The sequence below is a fragment of the Anguilla anguilla genome, chromosome 5 (assembly GCF_013347855.1).
Source record: "Anguilla anguilla isolate fAngAng1 chromosome 5, fAngAng1.pri, whole genome shotgun sequence".
Lineage (NCBI taxonomy): Eukaryota > Metazoa > Chordata > Actinopteri > Anguilliformes > Anguillidae > Anguilla > Anguilla anguilla.
In genome coordinates, this window is record NC_049205.1 from 4,263,853 (window position 1) to 4,282,788 (window position 18,936).

The 18,936-nt window shown below is 47.4% G+C and overlaps 1 protein-coding gene across 1 annotated transcript; it reads right to left on the reverse strand.

Annotated features, from left to right (window-relative positions):
- Positions 1-5,391: 5,391 nt before the first annotated feature.
- LOC118226862 (mucin-2-like) lies at positions 5,392-7,067 on the reverse strand (the record flags this gene model as incomplete). Its single annotated transcript, XM_035416829.1, has 2 exons — positions 5,392-6,014; positions 6,434-7,067. Coding segments are annotated over 2 exons (1,257 nt in total), but the record flags the coding sequence as incomplete, so codon positions are not given.
- Between the last annotated feature and the right edge of the window lie 11,869 nt (positions 7,068-18,936).

The window sequence follows — 18,936 nt, forward strand, 5'->3', positions numbered from 1 at the left end:
TGTTGTTGGAACACTTGTTGTTGTTGGGGCCATAGTTGTTGTTGGTGGGCTTATTGTGGTAGGGGCTTCTGTTGTTGTTGGAGCACTTGTTGTAGTTGGGGCCATAGTTGTTGTTGGTGGGTTTGTTGTTGTAGCGGCTTCAGTTGTTGTTGGAGCACTTGTTGTTGTTGGGGCCATAGTTGTTGTTGGTGGGTTTGTTGTGGTAGGGGCTTCAGTTGTTGTTGGAGCACTTGTTGTAGTTGGGGTCATAGTTGTTGTTGGTGGGCTTGTTGTGGTAGGGGCTGCAGTTGTTGTTGGAGCACTTGTTGTAGTTGGGGCCATAGTTGTTGTTGGTGGGCTTGTTGTGGTTGGGGCTTCAGTTGTTGTTGGAGCACTTGTTGTCAGTTGGGGCCATAGTTGTCGTTGGTGGGTTTGTTGTTGTAGGGGCTTCAGTTGTTGTTGGAACACTTGTTGTTGTTGGGGCCATAGATGTTGTTGGTGGGCTTGTTGTGGTAAGGGCTTCAGTTGTTGTTGGAGCACTTGTTGTAGTTGGGGTCATAGTTGTTGTTGGTGGGTTTGTTGTCATAGGGGTTTCAGTTGTTGTTGGAGCACTTGTTGTAGTTGGGGCCATAGTTGTTGTTGGTGGGTTTGTTGTGGGAGGGGCTTCAGTTGTTGTTGGAGCACTTGTTGTTGTTGAGGCGATAGTAGTTGTAGGAGAGCTTGGTGTGATCGGGTATTCAGTTGTTGGAGCAATTGATGTAAAAGGAGCCATAGTTGTTGTTGGTAAAATTCTTGTGGTAGGTGCACCTTTTGTGGTGGTCATTTTATCAGTGAATGTTTGTGCGACTGTGGATAGAACAATGGGCAGTTCTGTTGCTGGTTGTGGAGGATTTGTAACAAGAGCTGACGTGGTTGTTAAATGGCTTGCTGTAGTACTGGCTACAGTCGTTGTTGGAGCACTTGTGATAGTCGGGGCTGTTGTTCGAGCACTTGATGTAGTTGGGGCTATAGTTGTTGTTTGAGGGCTTGTAGTTGAGACTATAGTGGTCATTGTTGTTGTTGGGGCCATAGTTGTTGTTGGTGGGCTTATTGTGGTAGGGGCTTCAGTTGTTGTTGGAGCACTTGTTGTAGTTGGGGCCATAGTTGTTGTTGGTGGGTTTGTTGTGGTAGGGGCTTCAGTTGTTGTTGGAACACTTGTTGTAGTTGGGGCCATAGTTGTTGTTCGGTGGTCTTGTTGTGGTAGGGGCTTCAGTTGTTGTTAGAGCACTTGTTGTAGTTGGGGTCATAGTTGTTGTTGGTGGGTTTGTTGTGGTAGGGGTTTCAGTTGTTGTTGGAACAGTTGTTGTTGTTGGGGCCATAGTTGTTGTTGGTGGGCTTGTTGTGGTAGGGGCTTCAGTTGTTGTTGGAGCACTTGTTGTCGTTGGGGCCATAGTTGTCGTTGGTGGGTTTGTTGTGGTAGGGGTTTCAGTTGTTGTTGGAACACTTGTTGTTGTTGGGGCCGTAGTTGTTGTTGGTGGGCTTGTTGTGGTAGGGGCTTCAGTTGTTGTTGGAGCACTTGTTGTAGTTGGGGCCATAGTTGTTGTTGGTGGGCTCGTTGTGGTAGGGGCTTCAATTGTTGTTGGAGCACTTGTTGTAGTTGGGGCCATAGTTGTTGTTGGTGGGTTTGTTGTGGTAGGGGCTTCAGTTGTTGTTGGAGCACTTGTTGTAGTTGGGGCCATAGTTGTTGTTTGTGGATTTGTTGTGGTAGGGGCTTCAGTTGTTGTTGGAGCACTTGTTGTAGTTGGGGCCATAGTTGTTGTTGGTGGGCTTGTTGTGGTAGGGGCTTCAGTTGTTGTTGGAACACTTGTTGTTGTTGGGACCATTGTTGTTGTTGGTGGGCTTGTTGTGGTAGGGGCTTCAGTTGTTGTTGGAGCACTTGTTGTAGTTGGGGCCATAGTTGTTGTTGGTGTGTTTGTTGTGGTAGGGGTTTCAGTTGTGGTTGGAACACTTGTTGTAGTTGCGGCCATAGTTGTTGTTGGTGGGCTTGTTGTGGTAGGGGTTTCAGTTGTTGTTGGAACACTTGTCGTTGTTGGGACCATTGTTGTTGTTGGTGGGCTTGTTGTGGTAGGGGCTTCAGTTGTTGTTGGAGCACTTGTTGTAGTTGGGGCCATAGTTGTTGTTGGTGTGTTTGTTGTGGTAGGGGTTTCAGTTGTAGTTGGAACACTTGTTGTAGTTGGGGCCATAGTTGTTGTTGGTGGGTTCGTTGTGGTAGGGGCTTCAGTTGTTGTTGGAGCACTTGTTGTAGTTGGGGCCATTGTTGTTGTTGGTGGGCTTGTTGTGGTAGGGGCTGCAGTTGTTGTTGGAGCACTTTTTGTCGTTGGGGCCATAGTTGTCGTTGGTGGCTTTGTTGTGGTAGGGGTTTCAGTTGTTGTTGGAACACTTGTTGTTGTTGGAGCCGTAGTTGTTGTTGGTGGGCTTGTTGTGGTAGGGGCTTCAGTTGTTGTTGGAGCACTTGTTGTCGTTGGGGCCATAGTTGTCGTTGGTGGCTTTGTTGTGGTAGGGGTTTCAGTTGTTGTTGGAACACTTGTTGTTGTTGGAGCCGTAGTTGTTGTTGGTGGGCTTGTTGTGGTAGGGGCTTCAGTTGTTGTTGGAGCACTTGTTATAGTTGGGGCCATAGTTGTTGTTGGTGGGCTCGTTGTGGTAGGGGCTTCAGTTGTTGTTGGAGCACTTGTTGTAGTTGGGGCCATAGTTGTTGTTGGTGGGTTTGTTGTGGTAGGGGCTGCTGTTGTTGTTGGAGCACTTGTTGTCGTTGGGGCCATAGTTGTCTTTGATGGGTTTGTTGTTGTAGGGGCTTCAGTTGTTGTTGGAGCACTTGTTGTTGTTGGGGCCATAGTTGTTGTTAGTGGGCTTGTTGTGGTAGGGGCTTCAGTTGTTGTTGGAGCACTTGTTGTAGTTGGGGCCATAGTTGTTGTTGGTGGGTTTGTTGTGGTAGGGGCTTCTGTTGTTGTTGGAACACTTGTTGTAGTTGGGGCTATGGTTGTTCTTGGTGCGTTTGTTGTGGTAGGGGCTTCAGTTGTTGTTGGAACACTTGTTGAAGTTGCGGCCATAGTTGTTGTTGGTGGGCTTGTTGTGGTAGGGGCTTCAGTTGTTGTTGGAACACTTGTCGTTGTTGGGACCATTGTTGTTGTTGGTTTGCTTGTTGTGGTAGGGGCTTCAGTTGTTGTTTGAGCACTTGTTGTAGTTGGGGCCATAGTTGTTGTTAGTGGGTTTGGTGTGGTAGGGGCTTCAGTTGTTGTTGGAGCACTTGTTGTCGTTGGGGCCATAGTTGTCGTTGGTGGGTTTGTTGTTGTAGGGGCTTCAGTTGTTGTTGGAGCACTTGTTGTTGTTGGGGCCATAGTTGTTGTTGGTGGGCTTGTTGTGGTAGGGGCTTCAGTTGTTGTTGGAGCACTTGTTGTAGTTGGGGCCATAGTTGTTGTTGGTGGGTTCGTTGTGGTAGGGGCTTCAGTTGTTGTTGGAGCACTTGTTGTAGTTGGGGCCATCGTTGTTGTTGGTGGGCTCGTTGTGGTAGGGGCTGCAGTTGTTGTTGGAGCACTTGTTGTCGTTGGGGCCATAGTTGTTGTTGGTGGGTTTGTTGTGGTAGGGGTTTCAGTTGTTGTTGGAACAGTTGTTGTTGTTGGGGCCATAGTTGTTGTTGATGGGCTTGTTGTGGTAGGGGCTTCAGTTGTTGTTGGAGCACTTGTTGTAGTTGGGGCCATAGTTGTTGTTGGTGGGTTTGTTGTGGTAGGGGCTTCACTTGTTGTTGGAGCACTTGTTGTAGTTGGGGCCATCGTTGTTGTTGGTGGGCTTGTTGTGGTAGGGGCTTCAGTTGTTGTTGGAGCACTTGTTGTAGTTGGGGCCATCGTTGTTGTTGGTGGGCTTGTTGTGGTAGAATCTTCAGTTGTTGTTGGAGCACTTGTTGTCGTTGGGGCCATAGTTGTCGTTAGTGGGTTTGTTGTGGTAGGGGCTTCAGTTGTTGTTGGAAGCACTTGTTGTTGTTGGGGCCATAGTTGTTGTTGGTGGGCTTGTTGTGGTAGGGGCTTCAGTTGTTGTTGGAGCACTTGTTGTAGTTGGGGCCATAGTTGTTGTTGGTGGGCTCGTTGTGGTAGGGGCTTCAGTTGTTGTTGGAGCACTTGTTGTCGTTGGGGCCATAGTTGTCGTTGGTGGGTTTGTTGTGGTAGGGGTTTCAGTTGTTGTTGGAACACTTGTTGTTGTTGGGGCCGTAGTTGTTGTTGGTGGGCTTGTTGTGGTAGGGGCTTCAGTTGTTGTTGGAGCACTTGTTGTAGTTGGGGCCGTAATTGTTGTTGGTGGGCTTGTTGTGGTAGGGGCTGCAGTTGTTGTTGGAGCACTTGTTGTAGTTGGGGCTATGGTTGTTCTTGGTGCGTTTGTTGTGGTAGGGGCTTCAGTTGTTGTTGGAACACTTGTTGAAGTTGCGGCCATAGTTGTTGTTGGTGGGCTTGTTGTGGTAGGGGCTTCAGTTGTTGTTGGAACACTTGTCGTTGTTGGGACCATTGTTGTTGTTGGTTTGCTTGTTGTGGTAGGGGCTTCAGTTGTTGTTTGAGCACTTGTTGTAGTTGGGGCCATAGTTGTTGTTAGTGGGTTTGGTGTGGTAGGGGCTTCAGTTGTTGTTGGAGCACTTGTTGTCGTTGGGGCCATAGTTGTCGTTGGTGGGTTTGTTGTTGTAGGGGCTTCAGTTGTTGTTGGAGCACTTGTTGTTGTTGGGGCCATAGTTGTTGTTGGTGGGCTTGTTGTGGTAGGGGCTTCAGTTGTTGTTGGAGCACTTGTTGTAGTTGGGGCCATAGTTGTTGTTGGTGGGTTCGTTGTGGTAGGGGCTTCAGTTGTTGTTGGAGCACTTGTTGTAGTTGGGGCCATCGTTGTTGTTGGTGGGCTCGTTGTGGTAGGGGCTGCAGTTGTTGTTGGAGCACTTGTTGTCGTTGGGGCCATAGTTGTTGTTGGTGGGTTTGTTGTGGTAGGGGTTTCAGTTGTTGTTGGAACAGTTGTTGTTGTTGGGGCCATAGTTGTTGTTGATGGGCTTGTTGTGGTAGGGGCTTCAGTTGTTGTTGGAGCACTTGTTGTAGTTGGGGCCATAGTTGTTGTTGGTGGGTTCGTTGTGGTAGGGGCTTCACTTGTTGTTGGAGCACTTGTTGTAGTTGGGGCCATCGTTGTTGTTGGTGGGCTTGTTGTGGTAGGGGCTTCAGTTGTTGTTGGAGCACTTGTTGTAGTTGGGGCCATCGTTGTTGTTGGTGGGCTTGTTGTGGTAGAAACTTCAGTTGTTGTTGGAGCACTTGTTGTCGTTGGGGCCATAGTTGTCGTTAGTGGGTTTGTTGTGGTAGGGGTTTCAGTTGTTGTTGGAACACTTGTTGTTGTTGGGGCCATAGTTGTTGTTGGTGGGCTTGTTGTGGTAGGAGCTTCAGTTGTTGTTGGAGCACTTGTTGTAGTTGGGGCCATAGTTGTTGTTGGTGGGCTCGTTGTGGTAGGGGCTTCAGTTGTTGTTGGAGCACTTGTTGTCGTTGGGGCCATAGTTGTCGTTGGTGGGTTTGTTGTGGTAGGGGTTTCAGTTGTTGTTGGAACACTTGTTGTTGTTGGGGCCGTAGTTGTTGTTGGTGGGCTTGTTGTGGTAGGGGCTTCAGTTGTTGTTGGAGCACTTGTTGTAGTTGGGGCCGTAGTTGTTGTTGGTGGGCTTGTTGTGGTAGGGGCTGCAGTTGTTGTTGGAGCACTTGTTGTAGTTGGGGCCATAGTTGTTGTTGGTGGGTTTGTTGTGGTAGGGGCTGCAGTTGTTGTTGGAGCACTTGTTGTAGTTGGGGCCATAGTTGTTGTTGGTGGGTTTGTTGTGGTAGGGGCTTCAGTTGTTGTTGGAGCACTTGTTGTCGTTGGGGCCATAGTTGTCGTTGGTGGGTTTGTTGTTGTAGGGGCTTCAGTTGTTGATGGAGCACTTGTTGTTGTTGGGGCCATAGTTGTTGTTGGTGGGCTTGTTGTGGTAGGGGCTGCAGTTGTTGTTGGAGCACTTGTTGTTGTTGGGGCTATAGTTTTTGTTGGTTGGTTTGTTGTGGTAGGGAATGCAGTTGTTGTTGGAGCACTTGTTGTAGTTGGGGCCATAGTTGTTGTTGGTGGGCTTGTTGTGGTAGGGGCTGCAGTTGTTGTTGGAGCACTTGTTGTAGTTGGGGCCATAGTTGTTGTTGGTTGGCTTGTTGTGGTAGGGGCTTCAGTTGTTGTTGGAGCACTTGTTGTAGTTGGGGCCATAGTTGTCGTTGGTGGGTTTGTTGTGGTAGGGGTTTCAGTTGTTGTTGGAACACTTGTTGTTGTTGGGGACAATGTTGTTGTTGGTGGGCTTGTTGTGGTAGGGGCTTCAGTTGTTGTTGGAGCACTTGTTGTAGTTGGGGCCATAGTTGTTGTTGGTGGGCTTCGTTGTGGTAGGGGCTTCAAGTTGTTGTTGGAGCACTTGTTGTAGTTGGGGCCATAGTTGTTGTTGGTGGGTTTGTTGTGGTAGGGGCTTCAGTTGTTGTTGGAGCACTTGTTGTAGTTGGGGCCATAGTTGTTGTTTGTGGATTTGTTGTGGTAGGGGCTTCAGTTGTTGTTGGAGCACTTGTTTTAGTTGGGGCCATAGTTGTTGTTGGTGGGCTTGTTGTGGTAGGGGCTTCAGTTGTTGTTGGAACACTTGTTGTTGTTGGGACCATTGTTGTTGTTGGTGGGCTTGTTGTGGTAGGGGCTTCAGTTGTTGTTGGAGCACTTGTTGTAGTTGGGGCCATAGTTGTTGTTGGTGTGTTTGTTGTGGTAGGGGTTTCAGTTGTGGTTGGAACACTTGTTGTAGTTGCGGCCATAGTTGTTGTTGGTGGGCTTGTTGTGGTAGGGGTTTCAGTTGTTGTTGGAACACTTGTCGTTGTTGGGACCATTGTTGTTGTTGGTGGGCTTGTTGTGGTAAGGGCTTCAGTTGTTGTTGGAGCACTTGTTGTAGTTGGGGCCATGGTTGTTGTTGGTGTGTTTGTTGTGGTAGGGGTTTCAGTTGTAGTTGGAGCACTTGTTGTAGTTGGGGCCATAGTTGTTGTTGGTGGGTTCGTTGTGGTAGGGGCTTCAGTTGTTGTTGGAGCACTTGTTGTAGTTGGGGCCATTGTTGTTGTTGGTGGGCTTGTTGTGGTAGGGGCTGCAGTTGTTGTTGGAGCACTTGTTGTAGTTGGGGCCATAGTTGTTCGTTGGTGGCTTTGTTGTGGTAGGGGCTTCAGTTGTTGTTGGAGCACTTGTTGTAGTTGGGGCAATAGTTGTTGTTGGTGGGCTTGTTGTGGTAGGGGCTTCAGTTGTTGTTGGAGCACTTGTTGTAGTTGGGGCCATAGTTGTTGTTGGTGGCTTTGTTGTGGTAGGGGTTTCAGTTGTTGTTGGAGCACTTGTTGTTGTTGGAGCCGTAGTTGTTGTTGGTGGGCTTGTTGTGGTAGGGGCTTCAGTTGTTGTTGGAGCACTTGTTGTAGTTGGGGCCATAGTTGTTGTTGGTGGGCTTGTTGTGGTAGGGGCTTCAGTTGTTGTTGGAGCACTTGTTGTAGTTGGGGCCATAGTTGTTGTTCGTGGGTTTGTTGTGGTAGGGGCTGCATGTTGTTGTTGGAGCACTTGTTGTAGTTGGGGCCATAGTTGTTTTTGGTTGGTTTGTTGTGGTAGGGGCTTCAGTTGTTGTTGGAGCACTTGTTGTTGTTGGGGCCATAGTTGTTGTTAGTGGGCTTGTTGTGGTAGGGGCTTCAGTTGTTGTTGGAGCACTTGTTGTAGTTGGGGCCATAGTTGTTGTTGGTGGGTTTGTTGTGGTAGGGGCTTCAGTTGTTGTTGGAACACTTGTTGTAGTTGCGGCCATAGTTGTTGTTGGTGGGCTTGTTGTGGTAGGGGCTTCAGTTGTTGTTGGAAGCACTTGTTTTAGTTGGGGTCATAGTTGTTGTTGGTTGGCTTGTTGTGGTAGGGGCTTCAGTTGTTGTTGGAGCACTTGTTGTAGTTGGGGCCATAGTTGTTGTTAGTGGGTTTGTTGTGGTAGGGGCTTCAGTTGTTGTTGGAGCACTTGTTGTAGTTGGGGCCATAGTTGTTGTTGGTGGGTTTGTTGTGGTAGGGGCTTCAGTTGTTGTTGGAGCACTTGTTGTAGTTGGGGCCATAGTTGTTGTTGGTGGGCTTGTTGTGGTAGGGGCTTCAGTTGTTGTTGGAGCACTTGTTGTAGTTGGGGCCATAGTTGTTGTTGGTGGGTTTGTTGTGGTAGGGGCTTCAGTTGTTGTTGGAGCACTTGTTGTAGTTGGGGCCATAGTTGTTGTTGGTGGGCTTGTTGTGGTAGGGGCTGCAGTTGTTGTTGGAGCACTTGTTGTAGTTGGGGCCATAGTTGTTGTTGGTGGGTTTGTTGTGGTAGGGGCTTCAGTTGTTGTTGGAAGCAGCTTGTTGTAGTTGGGGCCATAGTTGTTGTTGATGGGCTTGTTGTGGTAGGGGCTTCAGTTGTTGTTGGAGCACTTGTTGTAGTTGGGGCCATAGTTGTTGTTGGTGGGCTTGTTGTGGTAGGGGCTTCAGTTGTTGTTGGAGCACTTGTTGTAGTTGGGGCCATAGTTGTTGTTGGTGGGCTTGTTGTGGTAGGGGCTTCAGTTGTTGTTGGAGCACTTGTTGTAGTTGGGGCCATAGTTGTTGTTGGTGGGCTTGTTGTGGTAGGAGCTTCAGTTGTTGTTGGAGCACTTGTTGTAGTTGGGGCCATAGTTGTTGTTGGTGGGCTTTGTTGTGGTAGGGGCTTCAGTTGTTGTTGGAGCACTTGTTGTAGTTGGGGCCATAGTTGTTGTTGGTGGGCTTGTTGTGGTAGGGGCTTCAGTTGTTGTTGGAGCACTTGTTGTAGTTGGGGCCATAGTTGTTGTTGGTGGGCTTGTTGTGGTAGGGGCTTCAGTTGTTGTTGGAGCACTTGTTGTAGTTGGGGCCATAGTTGTTGTTGGTGGGTTTGTTGTGGTAGGGGCTTCAGTTGTTGTTGGAGCACTTGTTGTAGTTGGGGCCATAGTTGTTGTTGGTGGGCTTGTTGTGGTAGGGGCTTCAGTTGTTGTTGGAGCACTTGTTGTAGTTGGGGCCATAGTTGTTGTTGGTGGGCTTGTTGTGGTAGGGGCTGCAGTTGTTGTTGGAGCACTTGTTGTAGTTGGGGCCATAGTTGTTGTTGGTGGGCTTTGTTGTGGTAGGGGCTGCAGTTGTTGTTGGAGCACTTGTTGTAGTTGGGGCCATAGTTGTTGTTGGTGGGTTTGTTGTGGTAGGGGCTTCAGTTGTTGTTGGAGCACTTGTTGTAGTTGGGGCCATAGTTGTTGTTGGTGGGCTTGTTGTGGTAGGGGCTTCAGTTGTTGTTGGAGCACTTGTTGTAGTTGGGGCCATAGTTGTTGTTGGTGGGCTTGTTGTGGTAGGGGCTGCAGTTGTTGTTGGAGCACTTGTTGTAGTTGGGGCCATAGTTGTTGTTGGTGGGCTTGTTGTGGTAGGGGCTTCAGTTGTTGTTGGAGCACTTGTTGTAGTTGGGGCCATAGTTGTTGTTAGTGGGCTTGTTGTGGTAGGGGCTGCAGTTGTTGTTGGAGAACTTGTTGTAGTTGGGGCCAAAGTTGTTGTTGGTGGGCTTGTTGTGGTAGAGGCTGCAGTTGTTGTTGGAGCACCTGTTGTGGTTGGGGCAATAGTTGTTGTTGGTGGGCTTGTTGTGGTAGGGGCTGCTGTTGTTGTTGGAGCACTTGTTGTAGTTGAGGCCATAGTTGTTGTTGGTGGGCTTGTTGTGGTAGGGGCTTCAGTTGTTGTTGGAGCACTTGTTGTAGTTGGGGCCATAGTTGTTGTTGGTGGGCTTGTTGTGGTAGGGGCTTCAGTTGTTGTTGGAAGCACTTGTTGTAGTTGGGGCCATAGTTGTTGTTGGTGGGCTTGTTGTGGTAGGGGCTGCTGTTGTTGTTGGAGCACTTGTTGTAGTTGAGGCCATAGTTGTTGTTGGTGGGCTTGTTGTGGTAGGGGCTGCAGTTGTTGTTGGAGCACTTGTTGTAGTTGGGGCCATAGTTGTTGTTGGTGGGCTTGTTGTGGTAGGGGCTGCAGTTGTTGTTGGAGCACTTGTTGTAGTTGGGGCCATAGTTGTTGTTGGTGGGTTTGTTGTGGTAGGGGCTGCAGTTGTTGTTGGAGCACTTGTTGTAGTTGGGGCCATAGTTGTTGTTGGTGGGTTTGTTGTGGTAGGGGCTTCAGTTGTTGTTGGAGCACTTGTTGTAGTTGGGGCCATAGTTGTTGTTGGTGGGCTTGTTGTGGTAGGGGCTTCAGTTGTTGTTGGAGCACTTGTTGTAGTTGGGGCCATAGTTGTTGTTGGTGGGTTTGTTGTGGTAGGGGACTTCAGTTGTTGTTGGAGCACTTGTTGTAGTTGGGGCCATAGTTGTTGTTGGTGGGCTTGTTGTGGTAGGGGCTTCAGTTGTTGTTGGAGCACTTGTTGTAGTTGGGGCCATAGTTGTTGTTGGTGGGTTTGTTGTGGTAGGGGCTTCAGTTGTTGTTGGAGCACTTGTTGTAGTTGGGGCCATAGTTGTTGTTGGTGGGCTTTGTTGTGGTAGGGGCTTCAGTTGTTGTTGGAGCACTTGTTGTAGTTGGGGCCATAGTTGTTGTTGGTGGGTTTGTTGTGGTAGGGGCTTCAGTTGTTGTTGGAGCACTTGTTGTAGTTGGGGCCATAGTTGTTGTTGGTGGGCTTTGTTGTGGTAGGGGCTTCAGTTGTTGTTGGAGCACTTGTTGTAGTTGGGGCCATAGTTGTTGTTGGTGGGCTTGTTGTGGTAGGGGCTTCAGTTGTTGTTGGAGCACTTGTTGTAGTTGGGGCCATAGTTGTTGTTGGTGGGCTTGTTGTGGTAGGGGCTGCAGTTGTTGTTGGAGCACTTGTTGTAGTTGGGGCCATAGTTGTTGTTGGTGGGCTTGTTGTGGTAGGGACTGCAGTTGTTGTTGGAGCACTTGTTGTAGTTGGGGCCATAGTTGTTGTTGGTGGGCTTGTTGTGGTAGGGGCTGCAGTTGTTGTTGGAGCACTTGTTGTAGTTGGGGCCATAGTTGTTGTTGGTGGGCTTGTTGTGGTAGGGGCTTCAGTTGTTGTTGGAGCACTTGTTGTAGTTGGGGCCATAGTTGTTGTTAGTGGGCTTGTTGTGGTAGGGGCTGCAGTTGTTGTTGGAGAACTTGTTGTAGTTGGGGCCAAAGTTGTTGTTGGTGGGCTTGTTGTGGTAGAGGCTGCAGTTGTTGTTGGAGCACTTGTTGTAGTTGGGGCAATAGTTGTTGTTGGTGGGCTTGTTGTGGTAGGGGCTGCTGTTGTTGTTGGAGCACTTGTTGTAGTTGAGGCCATAGTTGTTGTTGGTGGGCTTGTTGTGGTAGGGGCTGCAGTTGTTGTTGGAGCACTTGTTGTAGTTGGGGCAATAGTTGTTGTTGGTGGGCTTGTTGTGGTAGGGGCTGCTGTTGTTGTTGGAAGCACTTGTTGTAGTTGAGGCCATAGTTGTTGTTGGTGGGCTTGTTGTGGTAGGGGCTGCAGTTGTTGTTGGAGCACTTGTTGTAGTTGGGGCCATAGTTGTTGTTGGTGGGCTTGTTGTGGTAGGGGCTGCAGTTGTTGTTGGAGCACTTGTTGTAGTTGGGGCCATAGTTGTTGTTGGTGGGTTTGTTGTGGTAGGGGACTTCAGTTGTTGTTGGAGCACTTGTTGTTGTTGGGGCCATAGTTGTTGTTGGTGGGCTTGTTGTGGTAGGGGCTTCAGTTGTTGTTGGAGCACCTGTTGTAGTTGGGGCAATAGTTGTTGTTGGTGGGCTTGTTGTGGTAGGGGCTGCTAGTTGTTGTTGGAGCACTTGTTGTAGTTGGGGCCATAGTTGTTGTTGGTGGGTTTGTTGTGGTAGGGGACTTCAGTTGTTGTTGGAGCACTTGTTGTAGTTGGGGCCATAGTTGTTGTTGGTGGGCTTGTTGTGGTAGGGGCTTCAGTTGTTGTTGGAGCACTTGTTGTAGTTGGGGCCATAGTTGTTGTTGGTGGGCTTGTTGTGGTAGGGGCTGCAGTTGTTGTTGGAGCACTTGTTGTAGTTGGGGCCATAGTTGTTGTTGGTGGGCTTGTTGTGGTAGGGGCTTCAGTTGTTGTTGGAGCACTTGTTGTAGTTGGGGCCATAGTTGTTGTTAGTGGGCTTGTTGTGGTAGGGGCTGCAGTTGTTGTTGGAGCACTTGTTGTAGTTGGGGCCAATAGTTGTTGTTGGTGGGCTTGTTGTGGTAGAGGCTGCAGTTGTTGTTGGAGCACTTGTTGTTGTTGGGGCCATAGTTGTTGTTGGTGGGCTTGTTGTGGTAGGGGCTTCAGTTGTTGTTGGAGCACTTGTTGTAGTTGGGGCCATAGTTGTTGTTGGTGGGCTTGTTGTGGTAGGGGCTTCAGTTGTTGTTGGAGCACTTGTTGTAGTTGGGGCCATAGTTGTTGTTGGTGGGCTTGTTGTGGTAGGGGCTGCAGTTGTTGTTGGAGCACTTGTTGTAGTTGAGGCCATAGTTGTTGTTGGTGGGCTTGTTGTGGTAGGGGCTTCAGTTGTTGTTGGAGCACTTGTTGTAGTTGGGGCCATAGTTGTTGTTGGTGGGTTTGTTGTGGTAGGGGCTTCAGTTGTTGTTGGAGCACTTGTTGTAGTTGGGGCCATAGTTGTTGTTGGTGGGTTTGTTGTGGTAGGGGCTTCAGTTGTTGTTGGAGCACTTGTTGTAGTTGGGGCCATAGTTGTTGTTGGTGGGCTTGTTGTGGTAGGGGCTTCAGTTGTTGTTGGAGCACTTGTTGTAGTTGGGGCCATAGTTGTTGTTGGTGGGCTTGTTGTGGTAGGGGCTGCAGTTGTTGTTGGAGCACTTGTTGTAGTTGGGGCCATAGTTGTTGTTGGTGGGTTTGTTGTGGTAGGGGACTTCAGTTGTTGTTGGAGCACTTGTTGTAGTTGGGGCCATAGTTGTTGTTGGTGGGCTTGTTGTGGTAGGGGCTTCAGTTGTTGTTGGAGCACTTGTTGTAGTTGGGGCCATAGTTGTTGTTGGTGGGCTTGTTGTGGTAGGGGCTGCAGTTGTTGTTGGAGCACTTGTTGTAGTTGGGGCCATAGTTGTTGTTGGTGGGCTTGTTGTGGTAGGGGCTTCAGTTGTTGTTGGAGCACTTGTTGTAGTTGGGGCCATAGTTGTTGTTAGTGGGCTTGTTGTGGTAGGGGCTGCAGTTGTTGTTGGAGAACTTGTTGTAGTTGGGGCCAATAGTTGTTGTTGGTGGGCTTGTTGTGGTAGGGGCTGCAGTTGTTGTTGGAGCTCGATTTGTAGTTGAGGCCATAGTTGTTGTTGGTGGGCTTGTTGTGGTAGGGGCTGCAGTTGTTGTTGGAGCACTTGTTGTAGTTGGGGCCATAGTTGTTGTTGGTGGGCTTGTTGTGGTAGGGGCTGCAGTTGTTGTTGGAGCACTTGTTGTAGTTGGGGCAATAGTTGTTGTTGGTGGGCTTGTTGTGGTAGGGGCTGCAGTTGTTGTTGGAGCACTTGTTGTAGTTGGGGCCATAGTTGTTGTTGGTGGGCTTGTTGTGGTAGGGGCTGCAGTTGTTGTTGGAGCACTTGTTGTAGTTGGGGCCATAGTTGTTGTTGGTGGGCTTGTTGTGGTAGGGGCTGCAGTTGTTGTTGGAGCACTTGTTGTAGTTGGGGCCATAGTTGTTGTTGGTGGGCTTGTTGTGGTACGAGGCTGCAGTTGTTGTTGGAGCACTTGTTGTAGTTGGGGCCATAGTTGTTGTTGGTGGGTTTGTTGTGGTAGGGGCTGCAGTTGTTGTTGGAGCACTTGTTGTAGTTGGGGCCATAGTTGTTGTTGGTGGGCTTGTTGTGGTAGGGGCTGCAGTTGTTGTTGGAGCACTTGTTGTAGTTGGGGCCATAGTTGTCGTTGGTGGGCTTGTTGTGGTACGGGCTGCAGTTGTTGTTGGAGCACTTGTTGTAGTTGGGGCCATAGTTGTTGTTGGTGGGCTTGTTGTGGTAGGGAATGCAGTTGTTGTTGGAGCACTTGTTGTAGTTGGGGCCAGTAGTTGTTGTTGGTGGGCTTGTTGTGGTAGGAGCTGCAGTTGTTGTTGGAGCACTTGTTGTAGTTGGGGAAATAGTTGTTGTTGGTGGGCTTGTTGTGGTAGGGGCTGCTGTTGTTGTTGGAGCACCTGTTGTAGTTGGGGAAATAGTTGTTGTTGGTGGGCTTGTTGTGGTAGGGGCTGCTGTTGTTGTTGGAGCACTTGTTGTAGTTGGGGGCATAGTTGTTGTTGGTGGGTTTGTTGTGGTAGGGGACTTAGTTGTTGTTGGAGCACTTGTTGTGTTGAGGCCATAGTTGTTGTTGTTGGTGGGCCTGTTGTCGTAGGGGCTTCAGTAGTTGTTGGAGCACCTGTTGTAGTTGGGGCAATAGTTGTTGTTGGTGGCCTTGTTGTGGTAGGGGCTGCTGTTGTTGTTGGAGCACTTGTTGTAGTTGGGGCCATAGTTGTCGTTGGTGGGCTTGTTGTGGTAGGGGCTGCAGTTGTTGTTAGAGCACTTGTAGTTGGGGCCATAGTTGTTGTTGGTGGGCTTGTTGTGGTACGAGCTGCAGTTGTTGTTGGAGCACTTGTTGTAGTTGGGGCCATAGTTGTTGTTGGTGGGTTTGTTGTGGTAAGGGGCTGCAGTTGTTGTTGGAGCACTTGTTGTAGTTGGGGCCATAGTTGTTGTTGGTGGGCTTGTTGTGGTTAGGGGCTTCAGTTGTTGTTGGAGCACTTGTTGTAGTTGGGGCCATAGTTGTTGTTAGTGGGCTTGTTGTGGTAGGGGCTGCAGTTGTTGTTGGAGAACTTGTTGTAGTTGGGGCCAAAGTTGTTGTTGGTGGGCTTGTTGTGGTAGAGGCTGCAGTTGTTGTTGGAGCACCTGTTGTGGTTGGGGCAATAGTTGTTGTTGGTGGGCTTGTTGTGGTAGGGGCTGCTGTTGTTGTTGGAGCACTTGTTGTAGTTGAGGCCATAGTTGTTGTTGGTGGGCTTGTTGTGGTAGGGGCTGCAGTTGTTGTTGGAGCACTTGTTGTAGTTGGGGCAATAGTTGTTGTTGGTGGGCTTGTTGTGGTAGGGGCTGCTGTTGTTGTTGGAGCACTTGTTGTAGTTGAGGCCATAGTTGTTGTTGGTGGGCTTGTTGTGGTAGGGGCTGCAGTTGTTGTTGGAGCACTTGTTGTAGTTGGGGCCATAGTTGTTGGTGGGTTTGTTGTGGTAGGGGCTGCAGTTGTTGTTGGAGCACCTGTTGTAGTTGGGGAAATAGTTGTTGTTGGTGGGCTTGTTGTGGTAGGGGCTGCTGTTGTTGTTGGAGCACTTGTTGTAGTTGGGGCATAGTTGTTGTTGGTGGGTTTGTTGTGGTAGGGGACTTAGTTGTTGTTGGAGCACTTGTTGTTGTTGAGGCCATAGTTGTTGTTGTTGGTGGGCCTGTTGTCGTAGGGGCTTCAGTAGTTGTTGGAGCACCTGTTGTAGTTGGGGCAATAGTTGTTGTTGGTGGGCTTGTTGTGGTAGGGGCTGCTGTTGTTGTTGGAGCACTTGTTGTAGTTGGGGCCATAGTTGTCGTTGGTGGGCTTGTTGTGGTAGGGGCTGCAGTTGTTGTTAGAGCACTTGTAGTTGGGCCATAGTTGTTGTTGGTGGGCTTGTTGTGGTAGGGGCTGCAGTTGTTGTTGGAGCACTTGTTGTAGTTGGGGCCATAGTTGTCGTTGTTGGGCTTGTTGTGGTACGGGCTGCAGTTGTTGTTGGAGCACTTGTTGTAGTTGGGGCCATAGTTGTTGTTGGTGGGCTTGTTGTGGTAGGGAATGCAGTTGTTGTTGGAGCACTTGTTGTAGTTGGGGCCGTAGTTGTTGTTGGTGGGCTTGTTGTGGTAGGAGCTGCAGTTGTTGTTGGAGCACTTGTTGTAGTTGGGGCCATAGTTGTTGGTGGGTTTGTTGTGGTAGGGGCTGCAGTTATTGTTGGAGCACCTGTTGTAGTTGGGGAAATAGTTGTTGTTGGTGGGCTTGTTGTGGTACGGGCTGCAGTTGTTGTTGGAGCACTTGTTGTAGTTGGGGCCGTAGTTGTTGTTAGTGGGCTTGTTGTGGTAGGGGCTGCAGTTGTTGTTGGAGCACTTGTTGTAGTTGGGGCAATAGTTGTTGTTGGTGGGCTTGTTGTGGTAGGGGCTGCTGTTATTGTTGGAGCACTTGTTGTAGTTGGGGCCATAGTTGTTGATGGTGGGCTTGTTGTGGTAGGGGCTGCAGTTGTTGTTGGAGCACTTGTTGTAGTTGGGGCCATAGTTGTTGTTGGTGGGCTTGTTGTGGTAGGGGCTGCAGTTGTTGTTGGAGCACTTGTTGTAGTTGGGGCCATAGTTGTTGGTGGGTTTGTTGTGGTAGGGGCTGTAGTTGTTGTTGGAGCACCTGTTGTAGTTAGGGCAATAGTTGTTGTTAGTGGGCTTGGTGTGGTAGGGGCTGCTGTTGTTGTTGGAGCACTTGTTGTAGTTGGGGCCATAGTTGTTGTTGGTGGGTTTGTTGTGGTGGGGGACTTAGTTGTTGTTCGAGTACTTGTTGTTGTTGGGGCCATAGTTGTTGTTGTTGGTGGGCCTGTTGTCGTAGGGGCTTCAGTAGTTGTTGGAGCACCTGTTGTAGTTGGGGCAATAGTTGTTGTTGGTGGGCTTGTTGTGGTAGGGGCTGCTGTTGTTGTTGGAGCACTTGTTGTACTTGGGGCAATAGTTGTTGTTGGTGGGCTTGTTGTGGTAGGGGCTGCTGTTGTTGTTGGAGCACTTGTTGTACTTGGGGCAATAGTTGTTGTTGGTGGGCTTGTTGTGGTTCGGGCTGCAGTCGTTGTTCCGGTCGCTCCATTTATTTGCCAGCAGACACAGACTTTGACCAAAGGAGAATGAAACAATTATTTCCTTTGTCCTATTTTACATTTTGTTTATATACACACACATATATCAAAATGACAGCACTTGCAGTCCACTGTTTCCATGTATTTTACCAGCACAGATATAAAGTCTCACATTTAGGTTCTTTAAATATTCTCACCTTCACTAGTGTGCTTTTCTGAGCGGGTGCCCATTGTTTTTAGAAATCTTTTTGTACTGTTTACGTTTTAACATGTTGAAATATAAAGCTTTTACTCAAGATACTTTGGACCGTCTTCCTTCTTTGATTGTGTAAGTACAGTATTCTGAGAAATATTATTCATGTATTTCAGCCAATATCAGGCTTTTAAAGAGATTTGCTTCTTCAATCTAAACATTTCAAGCTTTCTTAGCAATAAATGTGTATTGATTTTTTTTAAAGGAACTTCATCTTTTTGTTGACATCTTTGTGTTTAGCTTCAAATTTTCTTTTCGCAAATAACACACTGGAATTACAAAAATCATGAATATTCTGAATAAGACACAAAGTTTGGTATCAGACTTACCCACTGTTATTAAGATGCTTATTGCTTTCTTCGTTTTACTTCCATGGTATCTAGAGGGAAACCTAACAGGAAATAAATCAATGGCCATGCAAACAGAGATGTCACTGATTATGCAAATAAATCCTTTCTTTTATTGCCAGATATGTTCACTTCATGTTTGCTTCGTATACGTGTTAGAAATTATAAGACATATGTAGCCAATTCATAACAGCACATGCTTAATTTTTGCCTGCTACAATCCCTTTTTTAAAAATAATTTCAGATGCTGTTCAAGATTATCCCATAGATAATCAGTGCCATACTGTGATCCAGATTGCTTCAAACCACAATTCACCCTGTCCTTACCACTACATTTCATGAATGAAACCAAGCATTTCTGACTTAGTTCTACAACATTTGAGTGACAGTGATAACCACATATAGCGATATGGGTCAAGCAATAAAGGTATAATGTTTGTGCGGTTGATTGGTCGATTGGTCGCCTACATAACAGGATTGTCCTCCTCTGATATCTTTTATGCATTATTAAGTTACAGAAATACAGCCATCAGTCTAGAACTGCCACTTCAAAAACCTAAAAAATATATTTTTTTTGTGTTTTTTTTTGCACAACTGTGCACAATCCGACAGTAATGGGTGTCCAATGATTGTGCATTCAAGATTATATTTTTCACATTTGTAAAATGTATTCACATGAAAATGTGGAATCCCCATGTGATGATTCAAATTTAACGTGATTTCATGTCACATATTTTCTTTTCACGCATATAAATTTTATTTCACGTGAATATGTCCAGTTTACATGTGATTTTTTTTTCTACTTGTGAACATTTTGATTCACATGTGAAAATGTAAGATTCACATGTGAAAATGTTAGATTCACATGTGAAATGGCAAATTTCACAAGTGATTTTTTTGTAAGGGAATCCAGTGGCTCCACACGTTTTTTAATTAGAACTATGACGTTAAAATTATAGGAAGTTGTGCTTAATGGAGTGCTGAATTTAAAATATAGGCTATAGTCTTTTTCTTTTATGACTTTTATGACTATATGAGCTAGTATAAGTATATTTATTTATTTAATTTTGTTCCTGAAATAAGCTCAGTTAGCTCAGAAAGTTATCATTTGCACTGTCCCTGAAACGTGAATGTTTCAACTTGGAAAACCAATTGTAAATAAAATCTGTGTAATTAGTATCCAGTGCAGACCTTTTTGTTTTAATGAGTCCTTTTCTCATTACGCAATGCTTAAAGCCTTCAATTTGAAGCTTAAAGGTTTTATTTTTATTCTGAAATAATTTATTTTAAAAGAGTACCCACACCCTATAAGGCGTCTGGTGTCAACAAAATTTCTATTTTATGGATTTGTTTTTTTTAACTGTGAAAACCTATAGGTTAGTGATATGGTAGAGCCATAGGTCTATGTTTCATGTAAATTTTGGGGAAGGCTGTACCATCTAGTCAGGTGTTGTCAAGGTAACATAATTAATTAATTCATATGAAAATATTGAGGGTGACTTGTCTCCCAATCTTCCCCCAAACCAATACAGATGGGTAGAGCCTTTTTATCATGAAGGTGGAGATATTGTGATTGATCTGTTTTGACTGTAAGAAATA